Raw genomic sequence first — 22,916 nt, forward strand, 5'->3', positions numbered from 1 at the left:
TGGGGATTTCAGGGAAGGGGTTGGAATGGGGGCAGGGAAGGGGTGGGAAGAGGCAGGGCAGGGGCTCATGGAAGGGGTGGAGTGGGGGCAGGGCCGAGGGTGGCGGGGGGGGAGGTGTCAGTAATGCAGCCCTCGGGCCAATGTACTAGTCCTCATGTGGCCCTCTTGGTCATTTGAGTTTGAGATCCCTGGAATAGATGGTCCCATTCAGTTGTGTGCAGATTTAAGACGTTTTGGGGGGAGGGGAGGGTTTGAGAGTATAAAGAGTCTGAGGATAGGAGGACTAGACCAGGGGTCCCCAACGCGGTGCCTGCGGGTGCCATGGCACCCACCGGGGTGTCTAAGTGTGCCCGTGTACTGGCCGCCAACAAACAGCGTCATCCAGAGGCATCACCGCTGAAATGCTGCCAAAATTCAGCGGCATTTCGGTGGTGACACCTCTGGATGACGCCGCTTGTCAGCAGTATTTTGACGGATGCTCATCCACCGCTACGGTCCTCCATGGCTCATTGTCTGGTGCCCACCAGACGAAAAAGGTTGGGGACCACTGTACTAGACTATGGGTAGGGTTGTTTACGGGGGAGGCTGACAGAGAGAAACCAGGACTAGAGATGACAAAGGGACACAACGGGGAGGGGCAGAGAAGGGAGGAGATATTAGAAGATTGAGTTTTACAAATGCTCAATGCCAGGATTTAACTAGCTTTTAGTGTTCATTAAACACAATCCAATTTTGAGTATACAATGTCATCTCAGTGTAACAGAGGCTCATCTAGCTATCGATCTGATCTTGAATTGCTGGTAATTTTACCCATATGTAATATCAGAATTAACAGTTCTGAGAACAAATTCCACTTTAATACATTATTGATGTGAACTGCCATGTACCCACTCTATCACTTCAACAAAGGCAACTTGATGAAATATTTATAACTTTTTCCAGCTGTTTGTATATTTAAGCAATAATTTCAGAGAAAGTGCTAAGTACAAATGGTTTAAAGTTCAAATATCCTAAAGCCCATTGCATTGTAACTAAACAACGAGATCTACAACAAACACAAAAATGAAGGCTGCTGTTCACAAGCCCCCAGGAATAGTAAACAACATGGAAAATCAGCTTTAAAACTTCTTTTCAATAGCCTGAGTATTGCCTCTTTGTTGAGAGTCAGTAGAAAAGAATTCAAAATATCTGCACTGCATAGTCAAGGCTAGATTGTGCCCTGGTCCTATGTGGTTGCATGGGGCCATAAGGAGAAGACTGACCCCAGCCCTCTGTGCAGCAGCCTAGTACCTTCCTGGACTGTGGCTCTGGGCACAGGAGGGAAAGTAGGGGCTGCATGCTCAATACCACCCCCACAAGCAAATGGGGAGAGGCCAGACCTATGAGCCATATATCAGCCAGCAGGACAGGGAATATGCTATGCTCTCTGTTCCCTGGTGCAAGAGGGGAACCTGGAGAAGTACTGTACTTTTTCTGAGACACAATTTCTTCCTGGAGTGCCTGGGTCAACACGGTTATGCACCACCCAATACTCAGGGCTGAGACTACAGCCTCCATCTACCCTTGAGCACACATCTCATTTATTGCTAAGTCAGTAGCTGGGAGAAGGAAGAAGAGGACTACAAGGTACACACAAATCAAGGAGCTATAAAACAATAATGCCACACTGAAAATGTGATATTCATAAGAATTAAATGGTAAGGGTCAGATCTGTGTGCTAGTTCCACTGAAGAATAACATTCATGTAAAGCTGAACAACCCTATTGAGATCCATCTTTATATCCATGTAACTGAAAATAGAATTTGGATCAACAAAGACTGCATTGGTATGACAAAACAAAACAAGACTGCACCAGTGTAATTGAGAAAAATATGGAGTATTAACTTCAGTCTCTATAGACCTAATTACTTGGGTCCAAATGACTTAATCTGAGGACAAAATGAGGACCTCTAAATTTGGTCAAGCAGGAACTCAAAAGGGAAAGTGGGCCAGATTAATCCCTGGTGTAACCGCACTGATTTCTCATGATGTATCTACATCAACACAAATTAAATTTAGAAAGAAGGTACAGGGTTGGTGAGGATGAATTTCAGCAATGTCAGTAGGGCCACTATTAGTGATATAGGAGGTCTCGGGATGATTACTACTATAAAAAAATATATAGCTGTGTTGGATTCTCTGGTGCTGCTGTTTGTGATCATTGCTATTACTGGTGAGTACTTAATTCACTAACTTCTGTTTGTTGGGGGACAGAGTAAAGGGGAATTGCTTTTAATCAACTCTGATGGGACCTTCAATATGAAGAACTGGTAGTTCTCAACATTTTCCTAATGAAGACTCGGCATGGGATGCCCAGGACTATGCTGAGCCCCACTTGCTTAGAAAATTCTCAACCTAAGTCTAAATGGCTACAGAGGAAAAGGAGTATGGTGTGATGGGATTGAGTCACAAGTTAAATGCTGTTAAGTATCAGAGCGGTAGCTGCCTCTGGAAATTTCCACTACATACATCTGACAAAGTGGGTATTCACCCACAAAAGCTTATGCTCCAATACGTGTGTTAGTCTATAAGGTGCCACAGGACAAGTTAAATGCTGGTGAAGCTCCATTAGATCAATAATGTAGTTGCATCCAGGATGCATTTTCCCCTTCAAGTATAAAGGCTTCTGTTTTTCATGCAGGCAATGAAAGTTCTATCTACAAATAAGAACTAGCTCCACAAAGTGAGAAACAGAGAGATGTGGATCTGTTTCACAGCTATTCTTACAAAGATTATGCTTTTTTAAAAAATAAATACATAATCCACTTACAACAATGGATCAATTTAAAGGAAAAAAACACCTAAAAATGTCCTGCAAACTAAAATTAGCTCTGGATTTATGGGATGAGAGAACCCAGGTCCTTAATTAATCCATATCATTCTAGGATTTTTTTAAAAAAATATTTTTTCCAGATGCATCTTTAGTATAGTGCTATGCAAAAGGTTTTACATTCAACTCTAGTATGAGCTGGTAAATTTTAAATAGGTAGGGGAGAAAAATAAAAATAAACAGACTAAATTCTTCTTTGGTCTAACTCCATTGATTTCTATGGCATTACATGAGTGGGGAGAAGGCAGAGCCTGAGGCCTGAGCAGCAATGGAAGGCTACTGACCTCTAGCTGCAAAATGTTATCCGCTAACAGCAGAAGGCTGTGAAAGCTGACAGTACAGTCTATTCCTGTTACTAATTTTAATAAGATAGCTCAGTATGGCCCATTTCAGACTTATTAAATTCTAAATATTCAAACATAAGTTTTGCATTCTACAATACTCTGATTAACACTGATATTTAGTCATTTTAAGTCACATCATGCAGGATGCGGAGAGTATCCTGGGTGGAGCACAGGCTTGGTTCCAGTTGCTTCAGGTATTGCTACTCTCATTACTGAATGATCAAATTTTCTATATACGATATCAGACCTAAAAAAATGGTTAAAAATAAAGTTGCTCTGATGGCTCAGTTGCAGGTTTGATCTCAGATTTTATCTAATAATGCTGATTGGTATGGAAGGAAGGGAGCTATATAAAGAGGTCCCTAAGTTTGCCACAAGTGGCATTTTGCCACAAAAACATTTTAAATGATCCACTGTTGCTTGATTCAGAACAAAGAGTTTAGTCTTCTCACAGCTTGCTGTCTGAGTACATTTGCTATAGATACGATAAAACCTAATCAGAGAATGTCAAGGTCCTCCACTTCCTTACCCTACTTAGAGGTCACTAACAATATCTCCCCTAAATACAAAAGTGAGCTAACTAGCCAGCCACAGCATGTTTTCTGGCTGGGAATGACATGGTGTGTGCTGCAGACGTGTGCAATATTCACACACAGATACATGCACTGAAAGAAACACTTGTTTTTTTACAAATGGTGTATTTTCAAAATATTAAATAATTTAAACTATTTATTGATTGTAAAAAAGTGTGCTGAATCTATATTAAACACAGAGGAAAGTTATTGTAGTTTTTTAAAAAAGAGTTTTCCTTTTGCTTGTGTGTGTTTTACTCTTTCTATACTGCTCTGGAAACCCAGTTGTCTTGGATCTTGGGTATTTTTGTCCCTATTTCCCTTATCTTCTCCCCCTAAACAATTAAGGTTTCCTACTATGTTTTGACTTTTCCCTTTCTCCCCATAAAAGTCTTTAGTCAGAAAGGCTTCAAAGCAGCATAATTCAACCTCCAAATTGGAACACTTCAAATCTGTATACTTTACAAACTTCAAATCTGCACAGAAAAACTGCATTTATGCATGTAAAACACATAGTTGCCATTTGTAAGTGCAAAGAAAAGGTGACCTCTTTTTTTTTTAGAGACAGGTGGAATGTCTCATCCTGGTGTCACCTGAAGCAGTCACTATCCAGCTGAACAAGTAAAATCAATGAGTTTGTGTATACATCATCTTCAGACGTCCCCCAATTAGACTTGTCATGATGCTACCAAGAGAGCTTTCTAGGAAGACAGTCCCTTTCTTAAAAAGCTTACAGTCAAAATGACAACAATTAAACAAGAGGGAAGGGGAGGGAGAACAAGGCAAACCATGAAAAGAGTGAGTAGGTTATTACAAATTGGCTATAGGAGCTATGTGTACAATTGGGATGGTACTGAGACATTACTCTTTCTCACTAAACACATACAATAAATAATTAACAGTAAACCCCATGAACTGACTTGCTTGAAGAAACACTAAATTGTGTTTTCAATGGAAAATGCAAAAAAAACCCAACCCCCAACATGCTTAATATTTCTAGTTTTAATTAGGAATCCTTAACAGGGAGCAAAATTAACATTAGCCTTTTGGCTCGAGATCACTCCTTTATAGCCAATTCTATCCCCAGAGAAATAGAATATTATAGCAAGGTTCAGTCAGCCCTGTAAAGTGAAAAGCTTATTCATTTTTTATGAGACCAACTTCGCATATGACACTGTACAAACTCTTAAACTGAACAGCTGCTTTGCAGGTAGTACCCACAATGTCATTAATAATGCAGGAACGTTAGCAGAGGCAGTGGAGAACTGCATATGGCTCTGTCCTTGAATCTAAACCAATCCCTAAAGTGATACTTTTGCGCATCCAAATACATTGCACATTAACATGAGCTTTGCAGTAGTCATTTATTTTTATGGAATTCTCTTCAATTGTTACTTTGTACCTACAACCAGCTTGTACAAATAAACTATTACATGGCAAAATTATAGCGTGTGTAAAAGACCAAAAGTGAAGTGTGCAGTAGATACTCCTTTTCTTTGGACGCAGACCAAAACATGCAGGACTTTTTGAGACAGCTCTTAAGAAAATAAGAACAGCCATACTGCATCAGACCAATGGTCCATCTAGCCCAGTATTCTGTTTTCTGACAGAGGCTGGTGCCAGATGCTTCAGAAGGAGTGAATAGGGCAATTTTATCGAATGATCCATCCCGTCATCCAATCCCAGCTTCTGATAGTCAAAGGCTTAGGGACACCCAGAGCATAGGGTTGCATCCCTGACCGTCTTGGCTAATAGCCATTGCTGGATCTATCCTCCATGAATTTATCTAATTCTTTTTTGAACCTAGTTATATTTTTGGCCCTCACAACATCCCTTGGGAACAAATTCCACAGGTTGACTATGCACAGTGAAGTACTTCCTTATGTTTGTTTTTAAATTGGCAGCCTATTAATTTCATTGGTAACCCTTGTTTGTGTGTTATGTAGAGGGGTAAATTTAGCATTTCCTTTTTCATTTTCACCACTATTCATCAATTTATAGGCCGCTATCATATCTTCCCTTAGTCTCTTATGCAATCTGAACAGTCCCAGTATTTTTAATCTCTCCTCATATGGAAGCTGTTCCATACCCCAATCATTTTAGATGCACATTTGTCATATTTTTCCAATTCTAATACATCTTTTTTGAGATGGGGCTACCTGAACTGTACACAGTATTCAAGGGATGGATGTACTATGTGTTTATATAGTTGTTATACAACATTGTTAGCCTTTTTGAATGCTGCCACACATCAAGCAGATGTTTTCAGAGAGCTATCCATAATGACTCCACAATCTCTTTCTTGAGTGGTAATAGCTAATTAAGACCCCATAATTTTGTATGTGTAGTTGGGGTTACGTTTTACCAGTGTGCATTACTTCACACTTATCAATGTTGAATTTCATCTGCCATTTTGTCACCCAGTTTCCCAGTTTTGTGAGATCCTTTTGTAATTCTTCGCAGTCAGCTTTGGGCTTAACTAATATGAGTAATTTTGTATTGTTGGCACCTCACTGTTCATCCCCCCTTTCCAGATCACTTCTGAATACTTTGAACAGCACAGATCCCAGTACAGATCTGTGAGGGACCCAGCTATTCACCTCTCTGCCTTGTGAAAACTGGCCCTATATTCCTACCCTTTGCTTCCTATCTTTTAACCAGTTACTGATCCATGAGAGGACCTTCCTCTTATTCCTGGCAGCCTACTTTGCTTAAGTGCCTTTGGTGAGGGACCTTGTCAAAGGCTTGTTCTACTGCACTGAATAAAATAAATTATTGCCCTTTTAATTTCTCAGTGTGCGTTTAGTCATTTTGACTAACTTTTAGTGATTAACTCTATACAAAGTAAATATTTTGGAATTAAATTTTTAACTGATCACATCCCCTGGCTTCCTAGGAGCTTGGAGGGAAGGCAGCACACACTGCAGAAAAGTGGGTAATTGTACCCACAATGCAGTTCAGCTTATCCAGACCCTCTAAAACAGTGGGCAACTTACATTCCCCAAATACTTCTGTTTCCAGACACATGACTAAATAAAACATCACACTGTCTTGTAGTCGCTGTTAATGCAGTGACAGAAAACAGGACAGGAGCCATTCGGATGTGAAGGAGCTGACAGTTAAAATTTAGGATATAAGAAATAAACCTAAGTTTAGCACTGGCTTTAAAGTTACTCCTGAGGGAATTCTGTGCCAAAAAAAATAAAAATTCTGAGCACGTTTTAAAATTCTGAAAAATTCTGCATATTTTTATCTGTCAATAAATAAATGTGGAGGCTCCAACATGGCAGTAGGGAGCACAGGCCACAGGCTGCAAGGAGATGGGAGATCACCCTGCAGCCCTGCCCCCGGAACACAGACTGACACAGTGCAAGAGCCGGGCCTGCTCCAGAAACCCCCCAGGGCCCTGCCTCTCCCCTCCATGCGCACCAAGATAGCGAGCGAGGGGGACAAAGTCTCGCAAGCACACCCAGCCCTGGCCCCCAATCCAGGTGTGGGGCAAGCAGGCTCAGCTGGCAAGATCCAAGTGTGGAGGGGATTAGTGTGCGGGAGATCCAGGTGTGGGGTGGTTTCTGGGTGTGGGGGACTCAATGGGGTGCTGAGGGAGTGAGGCTGGTGGGGTGCTGAGGGACTAGGGGTTGGTGGGGTGGAGGTCTGGGTGCAGCTGCTTGGGGCTCAGTGGGGTGGGGATCTGGTGCAGGGGGGCTCATCAGGGTGGTGTAGTAGGGTGGGGGTTCAAGTGTGGGGCATAGCAGGAGATGGTCTGGATGCAGGGAGATGGGCTTGGTAGGGGGGTCTGGATGCAGGGGTGAAGCTCAGCAGGGGATTCAGGTGCAAGGGTGAGGCTTGGTGGAGGCGTCTAAGTATGAGGGGGTCTGGATGTACAGGAGTTGGGCAAATGGGAGGAGCAGCTCCCTGTACAGTGATCCCTCCCACCGTGGCTGAGGCGTGATGGGGCAGGAAGCAGAGGAGGGGCTGTGGAGCTTCCTGCATCTGGGGGTGGATCTGACCCCGCTTCATCCATTCCTTGCAGGGGAAGAGGAAGTTCTGTCTTCCCCAGCCCAGCTGGTACTAGCAGCTGAGCTTGGCGCAGGGTAGGAGCCACGGGCCAGGGCATCCCCAGCCACACCCCCAGCAGAGATTTACCTCTCTGGCAGCTGCTCCAGGCACCCAACACGATGCGCCCGTGCTGCTGGGGCAGGGCGTGTGACCACTCTTGTGGCTTCCCTTTCATTTTCTGCAGGGAAGCAAAGAAATCTGCGAAGGACATGAATTCTGCATGTGTGCAGTGGTGCATAATTCCCCCAGGAGTATGAGGTGTATAAAATACCATAATAAACTCCTAAAGCACAATAGTACATGTAGGGTCTGCTCCAGCTCCCATGGAAGCAAATGTCAAAACTCTCTCTAATTCAGTGGGAGCCCAAGATGTCTGTTTTGTTAGAACGTGCTTTCATTTCAAATGGCACTGTCCAGTTTAAGTAGTCTCAGAATTGGTTTTCAAAGCTATAAAAAATCCATTTGGTATTAGTATTTATTTAAGACCAATGGAGTTAGATTATTTAGACAATCAAGATCCACTTGCCTTTCTTAAATTTATGTACAGGAAGCTTCTTAAGCTGATCTTTTCGAAGCCGATTCCTTCTTGCTCTATGTCTATCTTGCACAAATTTTGTGATCTGGAAAGAAGCAGACATAAATAAGATGATGGAAACACAAAAGACAGCAATAGAACAATGAAATAGCCAGTTTTGTTTTGTGAGCACCCATTCTAAGTTAGCCAAAGATGAACTGTCCCCAGGATTGGGGTAACATACAGCCACCTTTGTCCCAGCTGGACTCAAGGGCAAAGAGGTATACATACAAACAACAGTGAAGCAGGATAATTTTACACCAGTAAGATCTCTAGATGACCATGATACTAAAAAGCTGAATGTATAGAACATTTATACAGAAAATAATTTAATAGGAAATAATGGCAAACTCCTTGCTGCATCCTGTACAACCCCACTGAAGCAGCACCCTGGCTCAAGTCAATGGGGTTGAAGGTGGTGTAGTCACGACAGTATATGGCTCATTTGGCTTGACTTTGTTTTCATTTACAGTGGTTCTACACCAGTGTAACTCCGCAGGCAGATTATTCCCTGCTTAGCAGGAATTTATTCGTAGCACCTAGCTTCAGTTTCCCTTTTTCTAACTTCAGGCTGTCTCCTATCTTGCTCCCTTTGATCACACAGAATAAATCCTTCTTATTTTTCTTACAGTCCCACAGATATTTTTAGTATGTTACTATGTCCTGACTTTGTATGATGAGATTATTTTCATGGCCAATTTTAGAAAGGAAATGATGAGACAGCCTTAACTACAATGGTGCTAAAAGACAAACCGAACAATCCAACTTGGAAAATGGCAGAGCTCACCATTTTGATAACTGTAACAGTTATACAGCCACAGCAGAAGAGACTGTGCAGCTAGCTACCTTATGGTACAATAAACACTGTTGAATATTAGTGTTAATTTTCCTTGCCATCTGATAATCACTTAAGGAGTTGTTTTCACTTTCTCACCACTGCTATTCTTATAAAACTACCCTTTATCTCTTTTTAATATAATATAAGTATAAATGTAGGTATGAGTGATACAGACGAAATACACGATGTGTGTTATAAACAGGCTATCTGATGACAGTTTAGCTGAAATGTTGATATCAGTGTAGTTCTTCCCTCAGGAAAACAAACTTGCCATTTTTTGCTTTGCATTTATAGCATATTTAGATGTTCCTGTTGTTTGGAGACTGAACTTCCAGTCATTTTTTTTCCAGGAGTGAACTGTGTAGTAGTAGGATTTTATGTTTGTATTTTATATAATTTAAAATAAAAAACAAAGAATAATAATGTAGCATGTATTAAATGTATAGGTGTATGATTTGATTATATTTTGCTAGCCATTTTTTTTTTGAATAGCAGAAAGGAATGGCCTAATGGGCCATTGGTAAAGATGCATTATCCAGAATTTGTGTCTGAAGCTGATTTTAAGGCAGTGACAGACCTTTAGGGTTACCATTTTGTTCTAGGTGTAGCATTTTAAAAAAGTAAAAAAATGCAATGATTTTTTTTTGCATTGCAATTTGATGTTTTTGTTTAAATGTTTTGTGTAAATGAATTTTGTTTTGTGTATGAATGAGGAATGTGTGTGTTAAAAAATAAATGTGAAGGCCATTACCAGACCAGATATTTTAGGAAGGAATCAAGGACAAACACAAGGGTGCCAGGAGATTACAACATGCTCCTATTGAAATGTTAATTTTAACAACTTTAAAAATAAAACAGACACCTATCAATTGGAACAAAACAGCTGTAATTAAAACCAGCCTGGGGTAACTCCCTAAAAAAATTAATAAGAAAACAAAATACAAAATAAAAAAATAATTAAAAAAAAACAAGCACTCATTAAACAACAGCATGACAGTTCAAAACTCATTGGTCCCAGTGAAGGAAAATCACTATATAAACAGGGTGCCTTGCAATGAAACTTTGGGTTCATCCTGCCAAGATTTCCCCGGAGCATCGTGTCACAACTGACAGATCCTGACTCCTCCCTACCCGTGATCAACCTTGCTGGCCACTAGATTGATCCGGACTGTGGACTGGTAACTGTAACATTGACTGGCGGGACTGTGTGTGTGTGTGTGATTGAATGCTAATTGTTGTTAATATGCTAACTGTTGTTTTTCCAATAAATGCGACTTATTGCCTTTTCCCCTGAAAAAGATCCCGTGTGCTTCTTATAAGCATAACAATTGCAGTTAATCATCTGGGATTTAGATGCTAGACAGCCTCTTATTTATTTCCTATTTAAAACCTGAGCTTCATGGGAAGGAATGTTGGAGGACCAATTCCAACAAATTTTTTGGGAGAGCATGTCTGGATTCTGTTTACGGTTCAGTCCAGTGGCTGAAGCGAAGGTCTGATTGGATATCTGAGTAACCTCTCATTCATGACTACAGAGAAAAAGGAACAGGACACAGGTCAGATGTATTTCTGCCCTCAACTTGTTAGCAGTGTAGCACAAGTTTATAGCCACGCACTGCACTGAGGTGTAAAAATCCAAGGTGGTATTTTACTTGCAATTCAGAGAGGAGGAGATGCCCTGGAGATTAATGTATTTAAATAATCTGTGATGGCTCTATCATTGTAATATCTATCCTGGTATCTTTAGATTATGTTGGTTTAGATAACTGGTCCCCTGGGAACAATGTACTGTGGCAGTAGCCTTTTGGGTCAGCTCAGCTGCTGTTGGTTTTTTGTTTTCCCTTGCCCTAGGAAGATACAATTGAGGGAAATGAAAGAAGTGCAATTCTAAGGAGAAATGTCCTGGTCAATTCAATTGTGGATGGCCTGAGCTGATGTAATAAATCTATATCATGAAAGGATTACCTTTCACCTTAGGGCCTGTCTACACTGGTAATTTACAGCGCTGCAACTTTCTCACTTAGGGGCGTGAAAAAACATCCCCCTGAGTGCAGCAAGTTTCAGCGCTGTAAAGCGGCAGTGTAGACAGTGCACCAGCGCTGGGAGCCACGTTAAAGCCACGTTAAAGCGCTGACAGTGTAGCTAGCCCTTAGAAACAGCTTTTTGTTTTTCTTTTGTTTTTTTTTATAAGTGGAATAAAGCTGAAGTACTGGTAACTGTTACATTTTTACCATTCACAGTCAATCTAAAAGACTTTTAGCAAAATGAATTGGTATAAACACAAAATTAACCATTTTACATTTTAAAATTCTGCTTGTAAACATTTATCCAACAGGCTGCAGTTGTATGTTACACTGTTGATTTATGAGGCTCAGAATGGTTCTGATATTCCCACCCTTCATTCAAAATGTTATACTGAAAAATCTTTCTTAAGCAGCCACACAATGGATAAAAAATAGTTGCCTAGTGGAAGTGTGCTTTAATTAAATTTAAAGTCAAACAAAATTGTACTAAATTGCCCTTGTATGGCTGTATGTTCAGTGTATATATGGTAAATCTTGCCCTTTGCACTGTCTGGAATAGGTACCTTCTTGTCTTAAATGTCCTTTTTGTAAAGAATCTAAAAAAAAATTACAATTTAAGTACAACTAAACAAAATGAGGGCTTGCAATTCTTCAGCACACAATCTGACCCAGTATTCATCTGTCAGCATCCCACAGTTCACCTGGAAATATTTATATCCCTCTCTTTATATTTATAGTTCCGTATGAAAAATTAAAGTTAACATCATAAGAGATTAATGGAAGCAGAGGAGTCCAGACCTCTCAGAGCCATTGTTTCAGGCTATCTGCAGACAAAGAAAGTAGTTTATACTTGGTTCACATTTGGAAGGTTAAATTTACATGACTTTTAACTCCAAGGAAGAGTTTACAGACCTACCCTTCTCCCCTGCTTTTTCCCAATATATGAGCAAAGGACTCAGGATATAGTCACAATGCCTCAGCTGTGCCTCACCAAGTGGGTGGCTTGCTCCCCAAAATTAATCCTGCCTAGCCCTTCAGGCTTGCGCAGACAGTTCTTCGGTCTCAAAATCGGGGCTTTCATTTCAGCAAGTGTCAGTTAGGCACCACCACAGTGTTGCTATCCCATTCAATTGTTACAAAACTGTGCTAATTCAGAGCATTGGCCTTTTCTACATTGATATCTATAGGTCCTACGCTTAAAAAGCATACCTAAAAAAGACAAATTGTTCAACTTGTATGGGTGGCCTTTGCTTGGATATTCTGCTGCTATCCCAACAAAATTCCACATATATTTCCTGTAACACGGTTAATGTTATTTGTAATGCAGAAACCTGTCTTTTCTATTGTCAGGGTAATAGCTTCAATTCTAAGGAGATGTGGCCTTTTCATGAGTTCAGTCTAGTTTCTGTTATATCAGTCTTGTCCCTTGCTGATCTACATAAATCAGTCTAAGTTAATTTCTTGCCCTGAAGAAGACTCCCCTGAAGTTCATGAGGAAGCTTTAGAGCTATTCTAACACCAAGATGGAGTATGAGAACTGGTGGCAAAAGTCTACAAGAAGGCATGAAGAAGCACCTCTAAAGAAAGAATCTCTACTGATGAGGCATCCATGATGGAAATCTGGGGTGAAATTCTCATTCTACTGAAATCAAGCTCATAATCTATCTCTTCTAGAGACCATTCATTATTTTATATATTTTTCTCATAACCACTTATTCATCTCCTTTGAAAAGATTAGCATTATTTACCTTACAATCTTTCTTCATATGAGGGTTTTTCCATGCCCTCTAATCTGTCTTTTCTGAGATGGGGTGACCAGTGTTGCACACAGTATTCTAGATGAAATGTAAATCTAGTACCACTGATTTACATAATAGTATTACAATAGTTTCTGTATTGTTCTCCATCTCATTCCTTATGCACCCTAACATCTTGGTTGCTTTTTTGAACTTCAGCTTCACACTGAGCAGATGAACAGAGGTGCTGGAGTTGGAGCACTGAGAATTTAAGAGAAAAGGCTATTCGTGGAGCATTCTCCACGAGGGCCATCATCCATGGAATTTATTAACCCATTGGCTTAAAGTGTCTGAATCTGCTGACCTTCAGGACACACTGCACTATCTATTTACCCATGCTATTGGGGGAAGAAGGACATAATGAGGGCTGGCGTTTGTTGGCAAGGCAAGGTATTGTTTGGGTTTGAGGTAATCTCTGGTTGGTTATTTTTTTCTTCTCTGGATTTGGGAAGAGGAAAAGTATCTGGATTTAATCTTTTATGTCACTGATTTAATGGTGCCAAAGGCGCTTTTAAAATTATAATTTAATTTGAATGTATAATTCAAAATAACTAAAATAACCATCAATGTAACATGAGTCATCACTGAAAGAGTTGTAAAAATGCACCATACTGCATTTGATGTGGAGGCTGCTTCTTATGGAAAAGGAGAATTATGGATGATCAGAGACTCTGATCAGAGAACAGTTAGGGAGTGAGTCTCTAAGTTACTCACCCAGTTGGAGGGCATGTCTACACTACAAAATTGTCAACCTAACTGACACTGGTGTATAGCCACTGCAGTAATTTCCTCCTTGCATCGGCAGTGCACATCCTCACCAGAAGCGCTTGCGCCAATTGAACCGTTAATGTGGGGCATTGTGGCACAGCTTCTGAAAGGGAGTAACAGTCGATGTAAGCAACGCAGTGTCTACACTCACACTGCATCAACCTTGACTGTACATTGACTATACCCCTCTTATGGAAGTGGAGTTAAGTTGGTGTAGTGGGCGAGTCACATCATCAGAAGCGAAATTTTAGTGTAGACACTTACATAGTTAGGTTGACATAAGATGCCTTGCCTAACTCTGTTTACCTAACTCTGTTTACCTAACTCTGTAGGGCAGACCAGGGTGAAGATTCCTGCTGAGAACTGGATTGAAAAGTTCAAATTCAAATCATAAGTAGCTTCCATCCCAGTTCTTTGGGAGGAGCAGTGATGTGCTTGAGGAGATTCTTGGGGTATGTCTACACTGCAGAGGGGAACGATCCTCCCAGCCTGGGTAGACAGACTTGTGTTAGTGGGGCTTGTGCTAGCGCACTAAAAATAGCAGGATGGACATTAGGGCTTGGACTGCAGCTCAGGTCTCAAGCCTGGGGGAGTGCAGGGGCTTGAGAGCAGTCTGAGCTGCAATGTCCACATTGATGTTTTTAAAATGCCAGCTTAAGCCCCACAAGTGCAAGTCTGTCTGTTCAGGAGCTCCCAGCTGCAGTGTAGACATACCCTTAGGCGCTCTCAACAGCCCCTTGTTAAAATTTTTCAGCTAAACTGACAGGAAGCTTGAGACAGTTTCCCTGCTTCTAATGGAGTTCACCCTCCCTCTCTTTATACTACTAAATCATCCCTGCCACAGATGGCTTACCCCTGGGGCTCATGAATGTTTCTGAAGAGCAATTCTTTTGTTTTTGCAATGTACCAGATTGCACCAGATGTCAGGTATTTTCCAAAAGTATTCACAGGGAAGGCTCCCCCCCCACACCCTCTCCAGCTTTACCCCAAGCCCAAGGTTGAACAGTCTGCTATTAATCAACTCAGGATATTTTTCAGGATCAAAATAAAATGTTCCCAGCATGAGGCACTTGGTATGCTTGGCAACTGGAGCTGTTTGTTATGGTTAGATACCACAATGATAGGCACATCAGAGAGAGGGAGGAAAATATTTTATTTAAATGCATTGTCTCCCCAGTCCCTCAAGGGCAGGGATTGGCAACCTTTGGCACGTGGCCCGTCAGGGAAATCCTCAGGTGGGCTGGGACGGTTTGTTTACCTGCAGCGTCCGCAGGTTTGGCCGATTGCAGCTCCCACTGGCCGTGGTTTGCCATTCCAGGCCACTGGGGGCGCTGGCCTGGAACTGTGAACCGCGGCCAGTGGGAGCTGCAATCAGCCAAACCTGTGGCTAAACAAACTGCCCGGCCTGTAGGTGGATTTCCCTGACGGGTGCGTGCCAAAGGTTGCTGATCCCTGCTCTAGGGTGACCAGATAGCAAGTGTGAGAAATTGGGATTATTTTTTTCAGGGGCGGAGGATGTAGTAACGTATATAAGACAAAGCCCCTAATATCAGGACAGTCCTGATAACATCTGGTCACCCTAAGTCCCTCTAATGTCCTATCTGTAACGCATATACACCTTTGGGAAACAAGGTCTATCACAAGGTTAAGGGGAAATATTTTTGTACAAGCTCCTTATTAAAACATTTGCAGTACATTATTGGTCTCCAGTCAGGAGGAATTCAGTAGTGATATTCCCTGTGCAACTGGGTCCTAGGATGACACGAAACTTAGTATACTTGCTGGCTCTGCAGCTCCTTTCATTCACTGAGCCAGAACAATCCTTTAAGGAGAGCTAGCATTGAAGAGAAATTCCTTTTGTGGGGCAGTTGCTATGGCTTTGATTCCCTTTAAACAAAGCAGATTGAAGACTGACAAATAAAGAAAAGTAGTACTGTGGTATAGAGGGTGCTTCAAATTCTTACCATGGACTTAATGACACAAGTTTTGAAGGTGAGTACAATCTGTTTAGATACTACCTGAAACTTTGTTTGTTTGTTTCTTTAAATAAGCATTCAGGGCCATACTCATTTCAATTGGCCACAGTCCTGTAATTTTTTTTGTTTTGTTTTGTTTAAGGAAAAAGATTAAAGACCAACACCTACCATAAATATGACAATGAGTATAAGGCAGATTCCCACTATAATTAGGAATGGAATTAAGTAATACTCCAAAGGAAGACTGAACTCTGGGATTAACACAATTCGGCCACTGTGGGGGAAAGAAAAACAATTTAAAAATGAATTAAACTTTAACAAACAGTGAAGCTTACAACAGAAATTCAAAAGGGTAAAGTCATCAACAGAAAAATTAGCATCTTTGGGCACATAAAAGGAGTATCTATAATATGAAAATATTCAGCCACTTTTTTTTAAAAGGTCAACACACAGTCAGTGTAATACTAATGAAATAAATAGGTAAAACTGCAATCATTAGAATCAGTATACTTATCAGGGTTAAGTCCTGGCCCCAATGAAGTCAATTGGAATTTTGTCATTTATTTAAATGGAGCCAGGGTTTTACCCCTAATGTGCATTCCAATTCACCACGAAGACGTTCAGCTGAAAATAGACTGTGTATACCCGTTTTAGAATGAGTCAGGTTTAAATAGTCATTGTTTCCTCATTAGTTAACAAAGTAGAACCTTGCTAATTTGCATGAATAACTGGAAGACCTATGCAGTCTTGTAACTGTGTCAGGCCCAGGATACTAGACAAAGTGGATTGAGGTAGTATCTTTTATTGAACCAACTTCTATTGGCTGTTGAATTTACACAGAGCTTTTCTTCAGGTCTGGGGAATTTACTCTGGGCCTTGAGGTAAGGATTTTCTGAACTTGAAGGCTGCTCTTTTCCTGTGAATGTCTTAAAGGAGGGTGGGTGTGGGGAGAGATATATTTTGTTTGTGTTTTGGTTTCCCCTTTGTTGGATCCTTTACAACCATCAATATAACTGTTTACCATCCTGGGGTATATTTTGCTGGCATTTACATTGTGTGACCTTACTGAAGACAATGAGACTGCACAGATAAAACTGATCGCAGAATTTGGCCAGAAAGTCTCAGATACTGGTGATGAGCAGGAAAGAACTCAGCCTAACAGTCATATCCTATGCTGAGTTTGCAGAAATGGCAAGTAGGAAAAATCTTTTCATATGTGGATACACGATGCAGAAATAATGGGGGGACAACAAACACAGAACCCCAGGTGGAATTTTTAGTTCCTTTTCAAAGTTTTACCATGTTTAAGTGACACACCTAAGCTGTACAACAAAAAAACAGATACCGTATAACTCACTCTCATATACCAGTCACTGGACTATGCTGCCTTCCAAGCTACTGAAAACTTGCCTAGTGTTGTGGAAAGGTTTGCGAACCTTAGTAATCTTGCCAAACCTAGCTCAAATTTTAGAGGCAAGCTTTGTATGTGTTCATTACAGCTGCATTAATTCAAAAATCTTTCTGTAGTATAACTGCAAAAATACATAAGTATAAGAGAGAATCTATATTTCAGCATGATTTCATATATTCCATCAATATTCAGTGACTTGTTTCCCTTCCCATGAATGCCTTGAAATAACATAGCGCCATAAAACAATATCTGATGTGAAACAGTTAGCTGTAACAGGACTCAACTGTAGAGTAATTCCCATATTCTCTACAGTTCGCATATAGAATTACTTTCATGCTGCTTCATTTTTGTGAGTTGTAGCCTCCAAGAACTGGCAAAGCCAATATCTTAATTTATGTTGCTATTCCATTTGCCCTGACACTACCACCTCTACGTCTCTGGCACCTTTCCCTGTATCCTGGAGAGTAGAATAGACTGTTTCCTCTGAGTTCAGTACTAATATAGCTACAATAGCTAGAAGGGCTTAGCTAGACTAGGGTAGTTAGCATTCTACCCTACAAACCCGTATGTCACCTGCGCTCCCACAGTCTATCAAGCAGAGTCCTGAGGTTAGGTCCTTACAAAGTTGAGTCTCTCATGTCAGCAGGACGTGCTGCTGCTATGAAACCAGGAGGAAGAATTTTGTTTAGACTTGTGTTTTTGTAGCAACTATCCAACTGAGTGACTAAAATTCAGTTCACGCCTATTTCTCTTAGGACAGCCTTGAAAAATGTTGCTTGTTCAGAGCAAATACTACTACTCGATGGACATGTAACTGTTTAAATTTTCAATCATCATGGTGAAGAGTGGGATTTTGGGCTTGGACTGGTGAATTTTAATTAGTTGTATAAGATTTATATTAGGCTAATATTGGAAGATGTTTGGGGTTGGTATCTGTTTATCTCTATATGATCTAAAGCAGGGGTAGGCAACCTATGGCACGGGTGCCGAAGGTGGCACGCGAGCTGATTTTCATTGGCACTCACACTGCCTGGGTCCTGGCTGTAGTAAGTGCAGGCCCTGATAAAGGCCCAGTATGAGGCCTGAGGCCCGAACTAAAGTAATGAACAAGACTTTGCTAACATAAAGCAAAGTTAAGCTGTGAGCCAGGCAGGGGAGGCCCCTGCTCACAGAGCAAGGGAGGGGCTGAGCTTGATAAACATATATTCATATAGCATATCAAAATATCAAAACAGCATTAAAACACACTATACTAACTATTCCATAGATAATAAAAAAGGACAGGGACCCATCCCAATGACAGGGGCAAAGGGGGGTAAAATGATGGATAGAGTTGTTTGATTGAACCAACATGTACAACCAAGGTAGAAGGCACGGCACCACACAAGTATGGGAGTGGTATGTAGCTAGGTTGCACCTCACCTCATGTGGTGTGATGTGTAACTTGTTTTGTGTAGTATCTTTGCATGGGTGCACACTGGTGTAGTGTGTTTGTCCAGGGGGCAGGCAAGGAGGGCAGTGACTGAGCTGAGTCCACTGCCATAGCCAGAGCACTCGTAGTATGCCCTGAATTTAGGCTAAAACCTACAGGGAACTGCCATTGTGTCCAAAGGTCGCTAAACCTGTGTCGTCGCAGACACTTTGCATCTTACTGGACTCTGTGGTGTGGGGGGGGGTTGTCGGGTCTGCTCGGTCTGCTATCTGCAGAGCTGGGGCAGCAGCACAGAGAGAACTCATGCACAGCTGCTGATGATCAACACGAGAGAGAGCAGCAGCACCACCTGGCCACCAGTCTGGGCGGGGAGGGGCTCTGCATTTTAATTTAATTTTAAATGAAGCTTCTTAAATATTTTAAAAGCCTTACTTGCTTTACATACAATAGTTTAGTTATATATTATAGACTTAGAGAGAGAGACCTTCTAAAAATGTTAAAATGTATTACTGGCATGTGAAACCTTAAATTAGAGTGAATAAATGAAGATTCGGCATGCCACTTCTGAAAGGTTGCCAACCCCTGATCTAAAGGTATGGCTGGGGGTTTCTAATATTTTATTGCTATTGTATTATATAAAATTATATAATGCACCAATGGTCTGATTCAAAGCCCACTAAAGTCAATGAAGACTTTCCAATGACTTCAGTGGACACTGCATCAGGTATTCTGTTCCTGAGACAGACACAGTAAAACTTAAATAAATCAGTACAAATGGGCCTTGCCCAAGTTTTTAAAAACATCTGTTAACAATGAACCATAAGCTGCAAGTTTTTCAATTGATAGACCAAAAGGAGTGAAAAATGGGGAGCGTGGGGGGGAGAAGTGGAGCCAGCCTACCATCGGTATGAATAAGTGAGTGTTTTTATCATAAATTCATAAATGTGTAACTTTATCAGTGATTACACCATTGTTTTAATTATAGTAAATTCATTAAAGTTTGACAAACACATGAGTTTTGTTTTGAGTAAACATGCTGGATGTGAAATTTAGATGATGCTTCCCCTAAGGTAACGTCTAATGTGCAATATCCTTTAAGAATGTGAAAGTGGCCACAAATATCTTATAAATCCCAAGAAGCTTGCCAAAGTACTGGTCAGGCTGACAGGCTCAATAAATAGTATTCAGTAAGCATTCTTCAAGAGAACTTAAAAACTTAAGAGCAACTACATCTTTGCTGCAGCCTGTCAGAATAACTGTGGCCTAAAGTAAAGAGCTACTGAAAAGTCTAATTTTCTTTTTTATTTTCACAATTTCAGATTCTTAGACTGACCACTCTGCCAGAGCATCTATTTATTTAAAAATACTTACACACAATCTCAGAGGGATCAAGCATCTTACAGTCAATGTTTAAAGTATACAGGGTGAAATCCTGGCCCCCAGTGAAGTCAATGGCAAGCCTTCCATTGACTTCAGTTTGGCCAGGATTTCATCCAGAAAAAAATTCTTGATCTTCAGTAAAGGTTAAACAGAGGTGATAACAGTCCAAAGAATGATGTTACTGCATATTAGGTTACATATTTAAAAGGATAAATAATTACTTACCCCTTTTCATAAGTGAATTCGTCTTTCAGCGAATTAGCTGATGTCTCACCAATAAAGACAGACGGAATATCAATTTTCTTTAAAACTTCAACTGTTCATAAAAAGAACAAAAGACTAGCACTGACATACATAACTCAGTCTCTATGGGCACACCAATAATTAAGACTGTCTCATGATGTCTTCGTGGCTCTTTAAAAGACAATCAGTGTGTGGAGACCTCTTCTAAGATAGATTTAGTATACAATATGCTATTAACACATTCTGTTAACTAAAGTGTCCACCTACAAAATGATATCCTGTGCTACTAGTAGTGGTATCTTAGAGTTGCTGTCTGTGCAAACATCAACTGATAATTCTTCAAAAATATTTAAGATAACAAGAAATCCTTTGGTAAATTACAGTTTAACCAAAGCATCACTAATTATAGTCAGACTACAGCTGGTATAAATTGCCATAGCTTCATTGACTTCAAGGAGCTATGCTGACTTATACCAGCTGAGGATCTGGTCCTATATGTTCCACATTTTCCTATAAATGAAGGAGTGGAGATGACTTTAGGCTGGAAAAAGTCCAAAAGTAGAAAGGAGGAAATGAGCAAGCCCAACCTCACTATTCACAAGAAATCCGATTGAAGGAAAACAACATTATTTTTTTCCCCTTGTCACAGAATGCAATCACAAAAACTTGCAACATTTCTCTTGACCTCAGGTGAGGAACACCCAGTATTAAAAAAAACAAGTGAAAGAGAGGAAACAACAATACAGATGCTCTACTAACTTACACTTGTTCATTTCAACAGTGCTTCATCTTATTTCAGAAAATATATAAATATTGGTCTTGAGTAATACTATATTATAAGGTTTGAAAGGCAGGGTTTTAACTGCGTAACATTTTTGCACTCTTTGAGGTGTCACTGATGCATCTGAAATAGAAATAGCTTTTTAGAGCTCTACTAACTCAAGAAATCCATACAATACATTTTGTGCTACTCTATGGTCCATCTCAATGTGTCTTACACACAGAAGGAACAACTCACCAAGTGGCTTCAATTCCACTGAATTCAACGGAGTGGCAACTGCTTAAGTCAACAGTGAATTTGGCCTTGTGAGAAAGGGACGTACTAGTTCCTACTTGACAGATGGAGACACAGAAGTATAGAAAGGTTAGGGCAGGGGTGGGCAAACTTTTTGGCCCGAGGGCCACATCTAGGTGGGGAAATTGCATGCAGGGCCATGAATGTAGGGCTGGAGCAGGGGGTTGTTGTGTGGGAGGGGGTATGATGTGCAGGAAGGGGCTCAGGGCAGGGGTTGGGGCGCATGAGGGGTGTGAAGTGTACAAGAGGGCTCAGGGCAGGGGTGAAGGACAGGTGCAGCAGGGGTTGGGGTGAAGGATTGGTTTGGGGTGCGGGCTTTGGCCCAGTGCCGTTTACCTGGAGCAGCTCCGGGTGGCAGCGGCACGCAACAGGGCTAAGACAGGCTCTCTGCCTGCCCTGGCCCCGTGCCATGCCGCTCCTGGAAGCGGCTGGCACCACATCCCTGCTGCCCCTGGGGGAGTGGGTCAGAGGGCTCCGCGGCTGCCGTCCCCTGCAGGTACCTCACCCCAAAGCTCCCATTGGCTGTGGTTCCCCATTCCTGGCCAATGGGAACTGTGGGGGGCGGTGCCTGGAGGCGAGGGCAGCGCATGGAGCCCTCTGCCCTCCCTCCCCCAGGGGCCACAGGGACATGGTGCTGGCTGCTTCCAGCAGCAGCGTGGGGCCCAAAGCACCATGGGAGTGGCAATCTCGCAGGCAAGATCCAAAGCCCTGATGGGACGGATCTGGCCCGGAGGCCGTAGTTTGCCCACCCCTGGGTTAGGGTCTAAATTTTCAAAAGCAGACTCTAATTTTGGATCCTCAGTTTGACACTTCAGGCCTGAAGTGTCAGAGGTGACTCCCAGTCCTGTGCCATAACTATAACTACAGGCTGCCATAAAAGCAAATATATAAAGGTACATATTAAAAGAGAGGTGCAAAATGCAGGGCAGCTAACAACACAGGCTTCATTTATGTATTAACTAAAGCTGTGTGAAGTGTCTGGGTTTGCTTCCCAGGACTCCTGGGGAACATCTTACTTGGTTTCAGTTCAAAGTTCCAGTGAAATTTGGTTGACATCAAAGTGTTCAGGTTTCCCAAAGAAACTATGTGGAATCATACTTTTCTGAGTGCAATGCAAAAAACATATAACGGCCTGTGGTTACTTGAAACTGTTTCAAAGGTTTCTTGCAAACTTCTCTTGCATTTTGAGTTTATAGCTAAACTTGAAACCAAGCAAGCATCACAAGCTTGGGGATTTCACTGAGAACACTTCATGCAGCTTTCCCACAATTTAGTGTTTTGTCTGTTGAAAGTGAATTTCTCAGCTCACTGAAAGGTGTCTCTTTATCTGGAAATAGTGTTTGTTCACAGTTATGTTCCTGTTCAGTACTCAATCAGTTGAAGAAAAGTGAAGGAAAAGGATCAAAATATCACAGAAAACTAACAGCACTAAAGACAGAACCAATATTTGGTATCTATCCAAAATATGCAATAGTAGAAATTGAATACTTTTTCTTGGCAACAGTGGGATTATGTGGCAGTGTGCTACTTTAGAGATAAAGAACATTTTAAATC

General features: G+C 41.3%; 1 protein-coding gene across 2 annotated transcripts in view; it reads right to left on the bottom strand.

Moving 5' to 3' along the window:
* RNF13 (ring finger protein 13) overlaps positions 1-22,916 on the bottom strand; it is a 109,541-nt gene that overhangs the window by 19,109 nt on the left and 67,516 nt on the right. For both annotated transcript variants that reach the window (XM_039487875.1, XM_039487876.1), the window contains exons 6-8: positions 20,270-20,360; positions 15,990-16,095; positions 8,372-8,465 (exon numbers count right to left, since the gene is read on the bottom strand). In XM_039487875.1, the coding sequence (XP_039343809.1) occupies positions 8,372-8,465; positions 15,990-16,095; positions 20,270-20,360 (291 nt within the window). The remainder of the gene's footprint in view (positions 1-8,371; positions 8,466-15,989; positions 16,096-20,269; positions 20,361-22,916) is intronic.

This window comes from Mauremys reevesii, linkage group 9, assembly GCF_016161935.1.
Source record: "Mauremys reevesii isolate NIE-2019 linkage group 9, ASM1616193v1, whole genome shotgun sequence".
NCBI lineage: Eukaryota > Metazoa > Chordata > Testudines > Geoemydidae > Mauremys > Mauremys reevesii.